General features: G+C 43.5%; 3 protein-coding genes across 7 annotated transcripts; 2 read left to right on the top strand and 1 right to left on the bottom strand.

Annotated features, from left to right (window-relative positions):
* The first annotated feature begins 450 nt into the window (after window positions 1–450).
* Window positions 451–1,731, top strand: LOC135613669 (probable carboxylesterase 18). Its single transcript, XM_065110704.1, has one exon. It carries the CDS (start codon window positions 531–533, stop codon window positions 1,563–1,565), a length of 1,035 nt encoding a protein of 344 aa, XP_064966776.1. The 5' UTR covers window positions 451–530; the 3' UTR covers window positions 1,566–1,731.
* A 9,084-nt stretch (window positions 1,732–10,815) lies between these two features.
* On the top strand, window positions 10,816–13,451 carry LOC103989371 (VQ motif-containing protein 31-like). Of its 3 annotated transcripts, XM_065114292.1 has the most exons (3): window positions 10,816–10,973; window positions 11,935–12,478; window positions 13,199–13,451. In XM_065114292.1, the coding sequence occupies exons 2-3, from the start codon at window positions 11,979–11,981 to the stop codon at window positions 13,449–13,451; spliced, it is 753 nt and encodes a 250-aa protein (XP_064970364.1). In that variant the 5' UTR covers window positions 10,816–10,973; window positions 11,935–11,978. The 3 variants fall into 3 exon arrangements, with proteins under 3 accessions (XP_064970364.1, XP_064970366.1, XP_064970365.1); XM_065114294.1 differs by lacking the exon at window positions 13,199–13,451 and having other exon boundaries at window positions 11,935–12,561; XM_065114293.1 differs by lacking the exon at window positions 10,816–10,973 and having other exon boundaries at window positions 11,792–12,478.
* Window positions 13,059–19,242, bottom strand: LOC135615580 (single-stranded DNA-binding protein WHY2, mitochondrial-like). Of its 3 annotated transcripts, none has more exons than XM_065114290.1 (8): window positions 19,097–19,242; window positions 18,374–18,468; window positions 18,195–18,292; window positions 18,012–18,104; window positions 17,734–17,828; window positions 17,575–17,648; window positions 15,512–15,600; window positions 13,059–13,559 (listed from the first exon to the last, which is right to left on the bottom strand). In XM_065114290.1, the coding sequence occupies exons 1-8, from the start codon at window positions 19,126–19,128 to the stop codon at window positions 13,434–13,436; spliced, it is 702 nt and encodes a 233-aa protein (XP_064970362.1). In that variant the 5' UTR covers window positions 19,129–19,242; the 3' UTR covers window positions 13,059–13,433. The 3 variants fall into 3 exon arrangements, with proteins under 3 accessions (XP_064970362.1, XP_064970361.1, XP_064970363.1); XM_065114291.1 differs by lacking the exon at window positions 13,059–13,559 and adding an exon at window positions 14,102–14,766; XM_065114289.1 differs by having other exon boundaries at window positions 18,195–18,468.
* Between the last annotated feature and the right edge of the window lie 453 nt (window positions 19,243–19,695).

A 19,695-nucleotide genomic window follows, 5' to 3' on the forward strand; every position in this document is an offset into this window, starting at 1 on the left:
CCGAACTTTGACGTCCAACTTCCTCATGCATGCATGCACGAAGCCTCAATACACGAGTAGTTTACCGACTTGGGTGGCTACTTGCCATGCAGTATCGTATACTTGTACGAATTGGAATACATGCTCATGCATGTTTCCTCTCTTGTGCTACATCCATACGGCACTGCAAGACTTCGAGCACACGTGACGGATTGGCATGACACGTTTGGTCCACGGCGTGTTACTCGATTTCGTACTCGGGTAACGTGTGAAACTTCCAAGACAGAGCGGAAGGGTTCACATAAGTCACGGGGGCCCTCTTGTCAGAGAGAGAGGATGTGACAGAGTTGGGGACGGAGTTTATTGCAGTTCTGTTAACATTTTGAATAAATAAGCGTCGGATTTCGCATATTGGTCTACCACGTGACGTCACCTCATTCGTGCTCTCTCGCAGTCCATATATCCGAGCTCGATTCCTCTCGTCTCCTCCAACTCGCTCTCTCGCGGCTCCCGAGGCCTTCACCCGAGACGAGCTCGTCTAAACGGCAGAAATGTCGCCCGCCGCAGTGGCTCCCCCCCTCTCGCGCACCAAGCGATTCGTCATCGCCGCCGTTTCCGCCATCAACGACGCCGCTTGCCGCTCAGACGGCACCGTCAACCGCCGCCTTGTGTCGCTCCTCGACGCCCGTGTCGCCGCCTCCGCCAAACCCTTTCGTGGCGTCCGCACCGCCGACGTCCCCGTTGACCTCTCCCGTGATCTGTGGTTCCGACTCTTCGTCCCCTCTTCCGTTTCTGATGGTGAACGGCTTCCCGTCATCGTCTTCTTCCACGGAGGCGGGTTCGCATTCCTGTCCCCCGACTCCTACCTCTTCGACGACGTGTGCCGCCGGATCTGCCGCACGGTCCACGCCGTCGTTGTATCCGTCAACTACCGCCTCGCGCCGGAGCACCGGTGCCCGGCGCAGTACGAGGACGGGGTTCACGTGCTCCGCTTCCTGGACGGCGGCGGCCTCTTGTACGCTGACCCCTCCGCTGCTGATCTTGCCGACCTATCCAGCTGCTTCCTCGTGGGCGACTCCGCCGGCGGAAACATCGTCCACCACGTAGCCCGGCGCTGGGCAGCGGACGCCGACGGCGGGTGGAAGAGGCTGCGACTGGCGGGAATGGTGCTGATCCAGCCCTACTTCGGTGGCGAGGAGCGCACAGAGGCTGAGCTGAGGCTGGTCGGTGCACCGCTGGTGTCGGTGGAGAGGACGGACTGGCTGTGGCGGGCGTTCCTTCCGGAGGGAGCGGACCGGGACCACGAGGCGTCTAACGTGTTCGGTCCGCGGGCGGTGGGGGAACTGGAGGAGGCTCTGCCGGCGGCGATGGTGGTGGTAGGGGGCTTCGACCCGCTGCAGGACTGGCAGCGGAGGTACTACAAGGGGCTGAGGGCGAGGGGCAAGTCGGCGCGGCTGGTGGAGTACCCGGAGGCCTTCCACTCCTTCTACTCCTTCCCTGATCTGAAGCAATCCACAGTGCTCATGGAGGAGATCAAGAGCTTCGTCGACAGCCACCGACCTCGGAAGGAGGAGGACGGAGAATGAAGTGGTGGTGGTGACAAGCACAGTAATATTGAAAATGGTAGTTGTTTATTCAGTGAATATAACAGTAATTGTGATTGCACATTATTCCTTTTAATATATAAAAAGATATGAGGGGGCTGTTTATACAAGTTATTCATCATAAATAAAGTTCTTTTTTTTTATTGAAGCAAACATAATTGATGCGATATCATCTTTTGTTTCTGATAGAAACGAGAAAGATGTGAGTTGACTATTTATACCAGTTGTTGAACATAAATAATTTGAAAACAAATATAATTATTGTGATCTCATTTTTGTTTGGGATAGAAATGAAACGAAAGGATTCCAAATATATAGGCGCTTCCTTCTCAAAGAGTACATGTTTGACAAAATCCAAATGTAGATGATACAAGTGACGTAGAGCCGATGGATTAATTTGAGACGTAGTTAGAAGTTGATATTAATTTTAAGAGCAATATTGAAATATCAAATGATCTTCCAACCCGTCCAAGGTTTATTATTCTGGTGGTGACTTACCTTAAGATGTCTCTACCTACAAATGCAAGTAAAATTAAGCGAGACGTGACATGCAAGGAGCTTATTCCTCTCGCGGGCCGCACGAGAGAAAGATTGTCGGATGGCCGCCAAACTTGTACTCAAGTAAAACGTGCGACTTGTGGACGCATGCGTCCATGAATAGAGGAGGTCTGGTTCACGTCCCGACTTTAGTCAGGATTTAGCTTACCGGAAGCTGACTTGGCCAACGACAAAGGGATAGCAGCGTATTCGCACGCCAATATCACCACACGTGGTGAGTTAAGTCGTTCCATGAAAGCGGGCGTGTGTTCCCGTCGATGGACGGGTTCAAGTAATGTATCTCACACTGTCGAAGAGAAAGGACGAAACAGCATTCTCTAACCAACGTATGTCGATAACATTCACGCAGGAGATCTAATTTGATTTGCATACGAGAGGTAAAGCAGAACTTTAGAGATGGAAATATTAATGACCATCTCACTTTGACCACTAGTCATTCGAATCATATGACAGGAGGATACATATAGGGTTGTCTATCATTTCACGTTCTATGAAGCATGGTTTGACATTGCATGTGATCTCAAGTGTGTTTTCGCCAATGTTGTGGTGTTCCTATGATGCTTGATTGATATAAAGATGCCAAGTTACTTCTGTTCTTGATTTTGAAACTGATAGTTTTGATTTCTATACAAACGGTTCAAATCATCAAGCTAGTTTGATTCCAATTCGAATCGAACTATGGTCTGCTAATCCAAGATGATGGAGTTGTATTCAAATCATTTCTACTCACTATTCATTCACACACGAACATTCTCTTCTAATTCCAACTCATAAACTATATGGAATTACTTGCTCTCACACATCTATCAATTATGTTGTGGAACACACAAACTCGTTGAAACTTCGTTATCCTTTCTCTTTGGAGAACAAATCATCAGGTGAAGAAGTTTGAACAGGAAGGTGGTTTAGCAAAACGTGTACAACAATCATTAAGCATCGTAAGAGACAATTCTAACTCTTGAAACCAAGTCGATTTAGTACTCACGCACGCAACTTCTATTCCATGACCAGTGCAAGTAAGCTAAGCTGCTCCCCCAATGTATTCGTATGCCCCACTTCCGAACCAATCACCCATAGGTCAAGCATGGTTGGCGTCGGTTGTCACGTCGTTCGTGACTTGAGTCGAAGTCCGTGATCCTAATTTTGGTGTGCATGCAGTGCTGCTGTCGGTAGATTAGGTGGTCGTTCGGTCAAAGTCGTGTTCTGAAAACTGCGATGGAATCGTATGCAATCGATCGACAATACCAATCCAACTTTGCATTAGAGCCCTATTTCGTCTCCCACGTCGTCGATATGGCGTGAGTCGAGTACGAGGAGGTGAAGCACACGTTAAGTGGGGATCGAGATCGATATCGTTGTGTGTCTCCGAGTTGGAGGTTGTGGCGAGATCGATGTGGAAACACGTTAACTCGGTTCGTTTTGATCATATTTGACCGGGCGTCGTTGACTTCTGTCGGGTTGACGCCATTGCTCTTTCTCGTTACCCCATTTATGATCTCAAATTTCTTCTCCTTCTATGTTGTTTGATAACTTAGTTTTTTACTCTTTCTTTGAATTGTTTAAAATTATTAAAATAATTATTATTAATGATAAAAAAAATAAAATAAGATTAAATAAAAATTATAAATCAAAATTAAATACTTTTAATTACTCTTTTCTATACGAATCTTAATAATGGACAAAACATAAGAAGAACTCTTCCTCCTCCTCAAGATTAATTCGTATATTATAAATAATGATCTTTTTTATAAATTTTTATAAAATATTTTATTTGAAAATTTAATAGAAAATGACTTGTTTTAGACTTTCGCTATAGAGTAACCCAATTTGGAGTTTTATTTTTCTCCTTGAGGGCAATATTCAACTCTTTGATGATTGTAATGATTGGACCTAAATTTTACCCAAAAATTTAAATTTATAACAATTGATGCTACCAAACAAATATAACTAAATTTTACCCCAAAAAAAAACTTTCGCTAATGATAAAACAATTATAAACTAACAGCCAAGATTTCTTGCATTTAATGTACCAAGAATATGCTAAAATATCAAAGAATAATAATTAATAATATTTCATTTTATTATTTTACTAAAAATAATCATCAAAATGGTAGTTTTGGGCAAACTACCATTATTATTCAAAAAATATATCTAAGCAGTAAAATGATAACTACAAGAATTAATTATGAAAATTATAGTATTACATGTATATGTTGCTTAAATAATATTATAGTCTACAGTATAAAGGGACACATATTGTAGTGCTCTTCATTAATCTGCAGTAAATGTTTTGTCAGTAACACATATAACTCATTTAGATTCTTACAAAAATCTTAAACTGTATATTATTATTATTATTTTCTAGTGCAAATATTTATCGTAAAACATGCTAAAAGCAAATCAAATACTTAAAATAAAATTTAATTCGTTAATGCATCAAGAAAATCACGTAAAATAATTTATAATAAGTGTATGTTGAAAATTATAAGAATTGACTCATTTTAAACAATAAATAATTGGAGTAAAATAGATTCTATGCATTTTAAATTTAGTTATTATTATTTTCACTTATATTAAAAGGAAACTAACTGAAGGATAGACCAGATACTTTTGCCAAAATATTCTAATTTCTAGATTCTTGATTTCTAATCTTTAATACTGATTTATTAATTAGAGATATTCTCAATGAAATAATTGTAGTAGACATAAAATTTATAATTATATATTTGCTATAAAAAAATCTTAACATTTAGAATCAAAATCAAATAATAATATATTAAATTTACTATATGTACCTTTCAATACTATTTAATAAATTCTTATCTAATATATAGACATATCACCATCCAAAAGTTACAACGATACAAATAAAAACTAGACTTGCATTATCCTTTGTTCTTGTGATAGTAATTACGATGAGACTCGGCTGACGTCAATCGCGCCTCACACCTCGATCGGCGTGACGATACCCGGTCAAACGAACCAGAACACAGCCCGAGGAGCATTAACACCCGCTCAGGCTCGGCTCTTCACGCCAAGCTAAACCAATGTCAGACGCCACCATCTGCCCCTGCAAGCGGGCACATCAAACAACAGCAAGCTTCCCTATAAATACCCTCGCACTCTGAACGAGCAGGGGGACGGAACAGATGACCGAGGAGAGGACACACCAGGGAGACACCTCAAACTCTTCTCCTTCCGAAACCCACTACACCATCTACTGACTTGATCGTCGGAGGGGTCGGGTCACGCCTCCCGACCCGACTTGTGTGCAGGACTGCAGACGGAGCGCGTCCCCAATCGAGGAGCCCCCTCCGGCGGAGTCGGCTGACCCCTACCCCCATCGGACCGCCGCGGCCGACTACCCCGGCGAATCCGAGGGCCGCACCGGGAAGATCCCGCCTTCCAGACCCGAACCGAGCCGCGTCAGCCCCAAGGCCACGGCTCCAGGTTGTTTACCACAACAGATTGGCGCTAGAAGGAGGGTCTGGAATGTCGGGTCATCACCCGAGTGGCTCAGACGAGTCCACGGCTGACCGATCGCACCCGACCGAAGCCTTAGGGGAACATCCCCCGCACGGAGGCCATCGTGACGAACACCCCGCCACGACCTCCGAACGATACTGGCAAATATTCAACGACCCGGGCTTGTCGCCGCCCGATGGTACCCCAGCCGACTCGACGCCCGTGTCACTCGAGGCCTTTTAGGACCTCGCCCATCAGGTCCGAGCTCTGATGGATATAGTGCAGACCATCATCCCGCTCATTCCTCATCCAGAGCCCCCCACTTCACCTCGAGTCCAACCGACCCCACTCTGGGATCCAGTGATGGCAAACCCGAGCGGCCGCCCGGAACCCGAGGCACTCTCCTTGAACTCCCTATGGGCCCAGTTGCGCTTCGTCAGTCAGCGACTCGACGAGGTGCAGAACGAGGTTCGCAGGTCCAAGGGAGAGCTCGAGGTGGACGCACATCAAGGGTCTTCCTTCACGCCTGAGATACGGGATCAGATAGTCCCCCCGAACTTCCAGCTCCCCTCTCTGGATGCTTACGATGGCTCCATCGACCCGGCGGACCATGCAGCTGCTTTTCGCGTCCAAATGGCACTATGCGGAACCTTTGATGCCTTGATGTGCAGAGCGTTCCCTACCACCCTGAGAGGGCCTGCCCACTCGTGGTATGGCGGCTTGAAGACCGGAACAATATCTTCCTTCAACCAGCCCGTCAAGGACTTCGAGCTCCACTTCGTGGCCTATGCACGGTCGAAGCCTTCCGCGGCACTGCTCCTCGGACTCAAACAGAGGGAGGACGAGCCCCTCTCTCATTTTGTGGATCGCTTTACCACGCAAATCCGGGGCTTGCCGGACACTCACCCTTCTCTGTTAGCGCAGGCATTTATGATAGGCCTGCTACCTTCTAGATTCCTCTAGTCTCTCGCGGAGCAGCCTCCCACCACGGTGCCAGAGATACTCCAGCACGCTAACCGGTACATCACCGCGGAGGCCTGGGCGACCGTGAGGAGAAGGGACGGCCCCCGACCACGAGCTCCATAACAGAGGTCAACCATCCGCGGTGGCTACCCCATGTAGTCCTCATGAAAAGAAATCCAAGCCCTGCCTCAGCCTTTTTCGAGCCAAGGTCCAGTATCTACCTGACCCCCTCTCGGCTCGTGGCTTAAAATCTTCTGAATCTACGCGGCTCGGCCATAGACTACCGAGCCCACCTCAGGGCGGCCTGCCCACCTGAGTTGCATCCCATGACCGCAGCCCGCCTGCGCCGAGCTCCTCGACCACAGACTGCCGAGCCCACCTCAGGGCAGCTTGCCCACCTGAGTTGCATCTCTCGGCCATAGACTGCCGAGCCCACCTCAACGTGGCCTGCCCGCCTGAGCCGTGTCCCTCGGCCGCAGCCCGCCTGCGCCGAGCTCCTCGGCCATAGACTGCCGAGCCCACCTCAGGGCGGCCTGCTCACCTGAGTTGCATCCCTCGGCCGCAGCCCGCCTGCGCCGAGCTCCTCGGCCATAGACTGTCGAGCCCACCTCAGGGCGGCCTACCCACCTGAGTTGCATCCCTCGGCCGCAGCCCGCCTGCGCCGAGCTCCTCGGTCACAGACTGCCGAGCAAACCTCAGGATGGCTTGCCCACCTGAGTTGCATCCCTCGGCCGCAGCTCGCCTACGCTGAGCTCCTCGGTCATAGACTGTCGAGCCCACCTCAGGGCAGCCTGCCCACCTAAGTTGCATCCCTTGGCAGCAGCCCGCTTGTGCCGAGCTTCTCGGCCACAGACTGCCGAGCAAACCTCAGGACGGCTTGCCCACCTGAGTTGCATTCCTCGGCCATAGACTGCCGAGCCCCCCTCAGCGCGTCCTGCCCGCCTGAGCCGTGTTCCTCGGTCGCAGCCCGCCTGCGCTGAGCTCCTCGGCCATGTTGTCCGAGTCTAGACCTGCACGGCCTGCCCGCCTGTGTCGTGCTACTCGGCCGCGTGTTGCCCGAGACCACACCTGCGCGGCCTGCGTCGTGCTACTCGGCCGCATGATGTCCGAGACCACACCTGCGCGGCCTGCGTCGTGCTCCTCGAATCATGCCCCTGAGACACACCTCCGCGGCTAGCCCGCTTGCGTCGTGCTCCTCGGCTTCATGCCCCCAAGACATGCCTACGCAACCAGCCCGCCTGCGTCGTGCTCCTCAGCTTCATGCCCCCGAGACACGCCTGCGCGGCCAGCCCGCCTGCGTCATGCTCCTCGGCTTCATGCCTCCCGAGACACGCCTGCACGGCCAGCCCGCCTGCGTCGTTCTCCTCGGCTTCATGCCCTCAAGACCGCGCCTACGCGACCAGCCCGTCAGAAAGCTAAAGCCATGCCTCGGACTCCCGTTACAATGACCGACGCATAGCTTCTTTCCGGGGGGGAATATGATGAGGATAGTAATTACGATGACTCGACTAACGTCAGCCGCGCCTCACACCTCGGTCGACGCGACGGTACCCGGTCAAACGGACCAGAATACAGCACGAGGCGCATTAACACCCGCTCAGGCTCAACTCTTCACGCCACGCCAAACCAATGTCAGACGCCACCATCTGCCCCTGCAAGCGGGCACATCAAACAGCAGCAAGCTTCCCTATAAATACCCTCGCACTCTGAACGAGCAGGGGGACGGAACGGACGACCGAGGAGAGGACACACCAGGGAGACAGCTCAAACTCTTCTCCTTCCGAAACCCCCACCACCATCTACTGACTTGATCGTCGGAGGGGTCAGGTCGCGCCTCCTGACCCGACCTGTGTGCAGGACTGCAGACGGAGCGCATCCCCAGCCGAGGAGCCCCCTCCGGCGGAGTCGGCCGACCCCCGCCCCCATTGGACCGCCGCGGCCGACTACCCCGGCGAATCCGAGGGCCGCACCAGGAAGATCCCGCCTTCCGGACCCGAACCGAGCCGCGTCGGCCCCGAGGCCACGGCTCCATGTTGTTTACCACAATATTATCTTTCACTAAATTGAGTGATGCATTAGGGACCAAAAAAAAATTAAGAATTAATCTATAATCTCAATAACTAGTTAATTCATTCTTAAGATATCATGTCTTTACACCAAAAAAATTTAGGATGATAATTAGGAGAGTGTCTGTTCAGTTTATCTTGTAATGAATCCTATTATAATTAGATTTTCTTTATATTGATAGATAATAATTATTAAATTTTAATTAGATCTATAATATATCTTACGTTTGACCACATAATATAATAAATAGTATTTTAAATTTTGTTAATTTACATAAATCAAGAGAGTGTCTTAATACTATCAATTTAATTTAGAATAATTCTTGAAAAAGATAGATTTTAGAATCTCATGATTTTTTTTAATTGATTGCCACATCACAATGAAACCTCTTGTTTTTGCTTGCTTTTCTTATGTCAACATCATTCCACTTACTAATAAAGTATATACAATGCATGAGATAATGTCACAATTATTAAGTTCCTTAGTGGACAGACATCTCTTTTGATGATATCTAATACATACCACTAAGCTAAAATTTTTAAGTTCAAATATAATAATATATTCATCAAATTTTAATATAGATATAATTTAGAGAACATATCAAAACATTAAGCGATCTACACCTTAACACCATATGATCAATACTTTAGTACCACATGATCGATACTATAATGTCACATGACTGAAACCTTACAATATAGTTTACATGTGATTGACACATGATATTGACTTTTGACTTGGGATTTATCCGTGATATTACAACCAACATCCTTTCTGATTTGTCCCAAACGATTTTATATTAATATTTAAAACGATGTCTTCCTTCATCCCAAATTATGAAGTCTTTATCTGCTTGGGTTTGACTTAACAAACCAAAGTATATATGGAGCCCAACCTCTCGAATCTATCATTACTGTTTTGACTCTTAACAAACCCAACCTCTAAAATCTGTCATTGATCCTTCACGCTTCTTCTGTCTTTGCTGACTCGGTCCCGTTTTACTAAATATGTCTAAATTAGATACTTCGACACATTATCCTTTGTTCTTATCTTTCACTAAACAAAGTAATGTATTAGGGACCAAAAAAGATTAAGAATTGATATGTAATCTCAATAATTAGTTAATTCATTCTTAAGATGTCATGTTATATGACAACAAAATATTTGTTATAATAATTAGGAGAGTCTCCATTAAGATTATCTCCTAATGAATCTTATTATAATTAGACTTTCATTATATCGATAGATAATAATTATCAAATTTTAATTAGATCTATAATATATCTTACGTATGACCACATAATATAATAAATAGTATTTTAAATTTTTTTAATTTACATAAAATAAGAGAGTGTCTTAATACTATCAATTTAATTTAGAATAATTCTTGAAAAAGATAGATTTTAGAATCTCATGATTTTTTTTAATTGATTGCCACATCACAATGAAACCTCTAAGTGTTTTTTGCTTGCTTTTCTTATGTCAACGTCATTCCACTTACTAATAAATTATATATAACGCATAAGGTAATGTCATAATTATTAAGTTCCTTAGTGAACATTCAATCTCTTTTGATGTGTGATAGGATATCTAATACATACCACTAAGCTAAAATTTTTAAGTTCAAATATAATAATAATATATTCATCAAATTTTAATATAGATCTAATTTAGAGAACATATCCATACTTTAGTACTACATGATCGACATTGCTAGGATGACACCTGAACACTATATGGTCGATACCTTGATCGATACGGTAATGTCATATGACTGAAACCTTATAATATAGTTTACATGTGATTGGCACGTGATATTGACTTTTGACTTGGGATTTATCCATGATATTACAACAGCGACATCCTTTCTGATTTGTCCCAAATGGTTTTATATCAACATTTAAAACGATGCCTTCCTTCATCCCAAATTATGAAGTCTTTATCTGCTTGGGTTTGACTTAACAAACCGAGTATATATGGAGCCCAACCTCTGGAATCTATCATTACTTTTTTGACTCTTAACAAACCCAACCTCTAAAATCTGTTATCGATCCTTCCCGCTTCTTCTGTCTTTGCTGACTCGGTCCCCTTTTACTAAATATGTCTAAATTAGATACTTCGACGCAAACAGACTGACTGCCCCCCACGCTTCATTTCTCTCCTTCCAAGATGGAATATCAGATTCCTTTAGATCTTTCACGGACGCCAACACAATGCCCCTCTGCTTCGATGCCGAGCTCTTGGTTTCCATCGACGATGACCAGTTGTTGAAGAAGAAGAAGAAGAAGAAGAAGCAGAAGCAGAAGCAGAAGGTGGCGGAGTGAGGACTCGCACAAGGTATTCCGCTGTTCGATCATAAAAAGGTTTTGGATGGTTCGTTTCGTTTCGTAGTTTCACCATTTTATTCGAATTAATCACACGATGGGTTTTGGGTCCATGAAATCAGATGAGATGTCTTCACACTTGGTGTCCATAGGATTTGGCATCGACAACTCTTTGATCTGAATGACTCAGAGTTGTCTTATTTGCGTTCCATTATTTTGTATGGAGGGGTTCTGATCCCACATACAACAACAACAACAACAACACTTGTCGTGGGTTCCGTGAAGGTCCTTCTAGCGCAAGTAAATGTTGAGTGGAGTTCGAGTCATACACGGAAAGCCATCTCTTTTGAGCCAGTGTGTATCAATCAGTTTGAAACCTTGCTCTTTCCTCGACCCCTTTCCCTTTCGTTCCCATCTTACTCACCACATACAAGAACTGAAACGAGCTCACCAACATGTAACCTCTCCAGATTTGGTCCTCTCTCTCTCTCTCTCTCTCTCTCTCATTCTCCATAAATATAAGATGCTACCAGATAGATGTATATTAATTAAGCTAACCCACTTTTTCGTAATTATTCATGGTTAATCAAACCGGAAAAAGGAGTCCCTTGTTTTGACAGATGAAGACACCTTCCTACAGATCTTGCACGATTAATCCAGCATTTCTAATGCCATGACATGCATGGTGAACGTAATTGTAGAGGTGCACGTAGTGTTTTTTGCTTTGTCAAAGGGGGGAGAGGTACATGCATGAGGAGTTGGTATCTTTGTGGCCTTTCCTCTGGTACGTGCTAACACTCGGAATAGAAATCATTAGCCAAACCAAGTAGTTGAAGTGGCGACACTGAGAAATACGTATAGATCACATGTATGCGTTTCATTTTTCTATCGAGTGTAATAGGAAAAATCTTCCCAACTTCCACGTGAGAAGAAGTGATTGATTTCCTCTTATATATCTTTCCTTGTGCATGCAGACACCACCCCAAGCCGATTGCTTCACGCAACGAAGCGTCCCTCCATGGAGAAGCCACAAGCTGGGTCGGCAGCGCAAGAGTGCACCGCTCCCTCCACCACCTTCGTCCGAGCCGACGCCACCACCTTCAAGGAGCTCGTCCAGCGGCTCACCGGCCCCAACGAGCGCGACGGAGCCCACCGCCCGGTCGTCGCCCCCGCCCCTCCTTCCTCCCCCACCAAGCTCTCCGGGCTCAAGCGGCTTCACGAGCGCAGGCAGCGTTCTCGGCCGAAGCTCACCATCCTCAAACCGGGTTCCACGTCCAAGCCCCCTACCCCTGCCGTGCTGTCGCCTTCCGTGACGGGAGCCTCTGCGTCGCCTTCTGCTGACTTCGCCGGACTCAACATATGCGAGCACAAGGGCGTCGACGGGGCTGACGAGTTGGACGAAGAAGAGGAGGAGAGGGCCATCAAAGAGAGGCGGTTTTACTTGCACCCGTCGCCCAGGTCTCGATCCCGGAATCCCGAACCTGAGCTGCTGCCTTTGTTTCCACTGACCTCCCCCAGGTCTCACCAATCCTGAGAACTGCACATTTAGTCACTGTGATTTAGACTTCTTTGAATGTGATATTACAGACATGTTTTCTTAATTTCCTTTTTTTCCCCACAGAATAAAATTGTCTTCAAAGATAAATTATACATAATGGTTAGACAACACTGTAATTTATGGCTTAGGTTTTAAGTTGTGACCACCATTAATATATATGATGTGTGAAAGTAACTAACCTTTAGTTCATTCTATATTCCATATTGTACTACACATCTTGCTCTTCGTCGTCAACCTTAAGATCGAACAGTTTCCTCATCACCGTCTCCCACCCGAAGCTTCCTCCGCAAGCCTACCAAGCTTCTTCCCACAATCAAGCCTTGCCTTGTTTCCCAAGCTTCTTCCGGATAAAGATTTGTCCCACTGCCGACCGTATGCGCTGCCACTCTCCATGACCGGCTCAAGAGAAGCAGCTCCAATGACAAAAGTTTCCGGTCCTGTGATCTGGACGATGCTCAATTAATTCTTGAGGCAACACAAGAAGAAGCAGCCAAATCTTACTACACCATACAACAACATTGGAATAGAACCATCAAAATATACCAGAAATATAGCATGACTCCTATCATCCATTCTCAATAGCAATGAAGCAGTACTTCAGCAATTTAAGTTTGATGCAAAAAACTTTAGATCTGAGATATGCCTGTTTGTCCTCTCAAGCCTGACACAGTTTTCTGCAGATCACAAAAAAAGTTTTTTGCAGGTCCAGTTGGCAGCCACAGTTTAAGACAAGTTGCAGTTACGGTAGATCCAATCACAAACATAAAACACCATTCCCGTGAACCACATCCCATTGTCCAACAAGTTCAAACATCAAACTCAGCATCCAGCAGTGGGAGTTTTACACCGACAAGTGTTCAGCAACATTGTTTCTTTAGTGCCAGAGAAGGCAATGCCGGAAAACCGAGCTCTGATTTACCTTCCCCACTCTAAAGATGGATTCGGCCGCTCCTCAATCTGCTCTTTTGGAGTATGTGTTGCGGTGCTTGGCAGTTGTGGGCTTGCAGCCTGGGTCCAACCCATGATATGCGGCAATACATACTATGAAAAAGCAACATTGGGTCAAATACAACCAAGAATCCTAATTTGTTTTAACAATTAATAGGCATGCAGCAATCTTCAAACAATCTCAACCAGTATCTTGTGCAGTTATCATTCATATTAGAAACACCATAACCAACTTGTATCAAGGTATAAAAATTTGCAGAGACTATTCTGATTGCAGCATTTTATTTGGCCAAACAACAATAACCAGTTTCTATGGCCCACAGAGGGATATGCCTATATACATTGAAACTCACTACGCCCCGTATTGACATGAGCCTATTTAGTTTATTCCTTTTAGGAAAGTCTTTTCCACACATCTCATGTTCAACACATGATAGACCAACATTACAAGACCAAAGACTTGATAATACAAACTATAAATCATTTATTGTTCATTTTGGATTACTTGTGTAAGCCAAGAAACCAAATAAATTCCCTTACTACAAGCTATCTAGTAAAAGAAATAATGTTGCCTTTTGGACAGCACAAAGAAAACTTCAATCAACAACAAAGAGCAGGCCAATGTCAAAATAAAATAATGAATCCCACCTCAAATTATTTATTTTTTACTTATCAACTATATAAACTGAACAGGAAAGGAACAAACAGCAATGTGCATCAGCACAATGTTATTGCCATAATCTCCTGTCTTCTCACAGATATCTGTAAGCATAATATGAATCTTTCATGAAATTTCAAAAGTAAATTCTTGCATTAATGATGCATGTTACGAACATCTAAATTGTATCAATATGTCCACATCCAAGGATTGTTGTTTCGCATACTGAATCCGTGTCAGTCCCTGGGTGAACCATACGTATTTGGTCAGTACCAGTACTGATGCATGGTGCACCAGTACATACTGGTGACTTGAAGAGGAAAAAGAAGGACAAAAGGAAGGGCCGGTGTAGGAGGAGAAAGAAGAAACGAAGGACAAAGAGGAAGGAAGAATAGGAGGCATTGGAGGAAGATGTGCTGGAAGAAGAGGAAGAGAAAGAAAGAAAAGAAACGGTGGAGGAAGAGTACAAAGGAAGAAGACGAAGTGAAGGAACTGTAACTATCAATGGCGCTGGCGATCAGCATGAACAGCTCACGGCAGTTGACGTCGATGGGCGAGAACACGAGGTGAAAGGGCTCACATTCAGGCGAAGGGTGCTCGCAGCTGCGAGGCAGGGCTCACCTTGCCTCGTCTGTTTTTCACCTGGCGAAACATCAAACCTGTCAACATGTTCACTAAAATAGATAGTAAACTGAGTAACTTCAATCAGACAAGAATGAATCTAGCCTAACATTTATGGACATCTCATGCATTTAGCTCTGGGATACCAACATCTGGTTTGTTAGTATGTCCTCATAATAAGATCATCCCATTACAGAAGTAAATTAGACTGCACAAATTTGTGTCCAAACGTAGTTGAGCAAAAAGTGGTTGTAAAATGCAAATATTCATATTTGCTATTTAGAACTTCATGGATATGTAGATACAAGTTCAGGTCTATCCAAGTGTTTGGAAAGCAATGGGCACTGGCAGCAAGATTGCTGTCCACCATTTTAGGGAACCATCAAACAATAAAATAAATAAATAAATAAATAATCTGAGAAAATAATATATTATCAAAATCAGCAGTTATGTAAATCCTATTTAATCCAAAAAAAGTATATCTAATCCAAACATCGTGCATAATGATTAAGCATACATGCATATGTGTTCGTGAAGCGAGAATAGAAACAGGCACCCAAAACCCACCATATATTGGGGATTGGTTAACAGTAATGTGTGTTAAATATAAAATTCAGTCAACAAGAAATCTTGCAGAACTATAAAATAACTGGATGAATTTAAGTTCCATTAGTCTATGCTAGTCATAAGCACTTAACTTTGTGCACAGGCCAGGAGCAAAATCCATAAATAAAAGGGACTGGAGTACCAATAACAAAAATCTTACACTAAACACTGTACGAATTGCTGTGAACTCAGCCATTGTAACTGGAAGAGAGAACCGCTCATTTGTCTTCTGGATGTTATTAACAACAGCTGTCCAAATCCTCAAAAAAATTATGGTGTTAGGACTTTGAAAAAAGAAGTAAAAATTAAAAAAAACAAACATTTCACTAACTGGCTTATCTAAAAGCAGACAACGGAATCAAATACAATCATAATAGATAACATCCAAAATTTAGGAAAAGCAATACTACTTCCCATCGAGAACTTCAGAAACTATAGGCAAACTTACAAAAGAGATCAAGTCTAAATGTACATTCAGTGTGCCCCTTTTAAGTAAAAGACCAAGTTTCTATTGATCTCTTCAATTATAATTGCTCCTGACAATCACAATTTACCACACAAAGTGTAGCTCAGTAGGTCAAACAATTTACCACTATTTTCTTTCAGATTTTCATTCTAGACTTACAGAAGTAGACTAAACTTATAGAGTTAAGAGGCTTTTTCAAAACTGAAGGATTTGATGACTAAGACAACCTTATTTTCCACCTATGCAAACAATCATCCAGTGAACATAACATCAGATAACTGCTCTTGTAAAAGGTCCAACAGATACTACTCAACAGAACAAAATGTCAACTAGAATTGTATAGCATGAACGACACTCTCTTCTTGGTATCAAGCTATAGTCTCTTTGTAAATATGTTAACAGTACCCAACCAACCAATTTCACACTCTCTTTTCTTCGGATCAAGCTTTAGTTTTTTTTTAAACATGTTCTTAGTAACCAACCAACCAATTTCCTTAACAGGCTGCCAGTGATAAAAAATTTTCCCGGAGGTCCTTTTCCAGCAACATAGATTTATTGAAATTGGCAGATTGCTTTAATTACAGGGGAGAAATTACAGTGCATAAGTAATAGAAATGAAATGCCGAATATCTGTCAACATACAAATTGTAAAGTTCATTACAGGTCAAGTCCTTCTGTACACATGCGCTCATGAAGGATAAGCTATAATTTTGATGACAATGCTATCAGGTCTGTTCTTTCAGTAAGTTGTGATCGACCAATCCAAGGAATTGGTTGAAAAATGTATAAAATATATTAACACCTTGAAATCAGTCACAATAAGATAATAACTAGCTGGAACTGACCAAAACAAATGAATATGGTAAGAAATGGCTGGGACCAACCAAGTATCAGACAGAATAGGTTCAAACACGTTTTGGACTAGATAGAAGTCACTATCAGTTGCAACGTAGTCGAGTACAATTGATCGCTCAAAAAATATGAGGTAACATCCAACTCAAACTTGAGAGTATAAAACACCTACCTAAGTTAACTGCTTTCATCCACTCTATGAGACCCAACTCGTACAACCCACTTGCTACTGGGTTCATACTTTGGGACACTTTAATTCAAAAGGGAGTTAAATTGTTTTTTTTTTTTTGTTGGAGGGGAGTTGGGTGTGGCAAAGTGAGCATTAGGAAAATTTGCAACTTTGTTTTTGAAAATTCTAATTCCTAATTCTTAAAATAATTGTTTTTCTTATCTTGATCCACAATACTATAATTTCGAATTTTGGTTTTGGAGCCCCCACAATGAATTATTTGAAATGCTCAACCATCACTAATCATCTCGGCAAGTAAATAATTGATAATCGATTTTTGAAGTATATAACTAACTAACTACATCTATGTTCATTGCCAGACTAAATCTGGAAAAAGTTACTTTGTATCAAAGAGGAGGGTGGGCACAGAACTTCATTAAATCTCATGAAAGTCCCCCAAGTAGTTGCTCTAAGTCAAAATCTAAATTAGAATAAACATCTGAATCAAAATCTTCACTAGCTCACCCTCTCCCAATGTTTTAGTAGGATGAGCAACATCCATAATCTTTTGTTCTTGTAAAACAACATATCTCACAAAAATTTTTGTTCAAAATTAATTACGAGATGGCAAAGGCTAGAGTAAGTCATAAATATCAAAAAACCATTTCAGTATCACAATTCAACTCTAAAATGAATTACAGTTGCAAAGGAGACAAGCAATATACAGATGGCTTACAAAAGTTTAGAAGAAATCCAGTTTTATCTTTCATTGGGGAAATTGATAGTGATTTCTTCACCTGGCCTTCAAGGCTGCAACTCAGTTAAAAAGAGGATACATTAGAAAAGAAATATGCAAAAAAAATGCAATCAACAATATATGATCAATCTGGAAAACCTTGATTTCATTGAGGGATCATGGAAAAATTCACAAGATTCAGCGGGTCCCAGGCCAATAAAGCTTCCAACTTCAGTAGGTGACAGGGCAAAGGCCTATTAGCAAGCAATGATCCCATAAATCAACAAACTATATCTAAAAGCATGTGGTTCAGCAAAACAAATCTTCTAAAACTCAAACCTTATTTGGTTGATAATAGCTAGACAAGTAAAACAACAAAGAAGAAAAGGCTCAAATAAGAAAATAAATTCAGGAGTAATGAGGATGAAAAACTTTACCTGCTTCTTTTGCCAATCATACTTTCTTTGACCAATGGCAGGCCAAAATGTCAAGATAACACAGCCTTTTTTATATACTCTAGAAATCCCAGACTGGTACAAAACAAAGGTCAGCTGACAGTTCAAATCAAGATCTAGACCGAAACACAAAGTATATAACTTCTGCAAACAAACAGCACATACATCCACTTCACGGAAAGTTGGAAGAACTGGTGACACTGACAAGGCAGCTTTTCCCTTATAAAGAGTGTATTCCGCCTTCCGTCTAACTGAGGAGCTTCCTGTAGGAAAAGATGGTGGTAAATCAATGCATTTGTCTGTTAAGTTGGAAATGCAACCGGACTTCTGATTGAAATCCATACCATCATTCACAAGATCTGGTCCAGATGTCGAAATACTATGTTGACTAGTCAACCAGAAAGAATCCTTTACATTAGTGGCTCTCTCCAGTATAGAGCTGTCAAGTTTACAAAGAAGCTCGAATAGATAGAACGACCAATTCACAGAAAAAAAATCCATACACGTAACTGATTATATACTAGAGAATGCATACGCATAGCCAGAAAATAACAGATAAACCGAGACTTTAGATCATAAGCAGATAATAGCAGACTCGATTCTTTTAGACAAAGGTACTGCTAACACCATTACTCACATACAAAAGATTACTATGCTGACCAGCCAAACTTAGAACAAACCCGAACCTTCCCAGAAACTGGCCCATTTATCTTTGAACGCTTGACGCTATGATAACTCGTGCGCATCGATACCAACTACCATAGTGTGCGAACCTAAAACTATCATTTTACATTCACTAACACACAGAAGGCCATCAACTGGGTCATGTTTACCAAAAGGTGGGGATAACTAGTCCAGAACCCTTTCGTGTACTTGAGAGACCATTTGACGAACAGTTGGGTTACACAATGTGACAGATACCATTTCTCAGCAGATCTTTGTCATATTGCTGGAGGTCCCATATCAAAGATGAACGAGATCGAAGGGAGCTTCATTTCGTTTGGTGGGATTTAGCAGAGGAAAGAAGTCAGAACAAGACAATAGGGAAGAGGGAAGCATCGGATTACCTGCATGAGAGGAAGCGGGAGGTTCTTCTCATCGTTGCAGGAATTAGGGCACCGAGGGGTTGGAGCCGTCCCGAGGTTTAGGAACGCTGGAAATGCCGGCGGTGCTTATTAAGACACAGGATTCTTTTGCGGGACACGAAAGGGCGGTCAGGAATCCTGACCGTCTGATTCTTATCAACGATTCGATTATTACTTAAGAAAAAGCACGAAACAACACACGATAGGTCCGGAGAAGTAGGTGTCGATCGTGAAACAGCGAACACGACTTTCCTCCAACGCTGATCTTTGAGCCTATGTCGTGCGGTCCCCACAGAAGAGGTAAAGCATGGCGTGGCAGGTCGCATGGTGTCCTTCTACGGCATCACGATGTATTAACAGGAATGATCTGATTCGGATCAAAACCTTTGATCAGACGAGCGGTTCGATCGGATCGGATCGGATCGAACCGACCTGGTTTAACCAACCTGACCCGACCCAATTGATAAGCCATGCGGGTCGGATCTTAATTTTCAAGTCAACCTTCGCAGGTTCTTCCTACCTATTTCCACACGATCCGACCCGACTTAGTTGTATAGATCTCCCCTTTCAGTAGTCAACCA

This window comes from Musa acuminata, chromosome BXJ2-6 (assembly GCF_036884655.1).
Source record: "Musa acuminata AAA Group cultivar baxijiao chromosome BXJ2-6, Cavendish_Baxijiao_AAA, whole genome shotgun sequence".
NCBI lineage: Eukaryota > Viridiplantae > Streptophyta > Magnoliopsida > Zingiberales > Musaceae > Musa > Musa acuminata.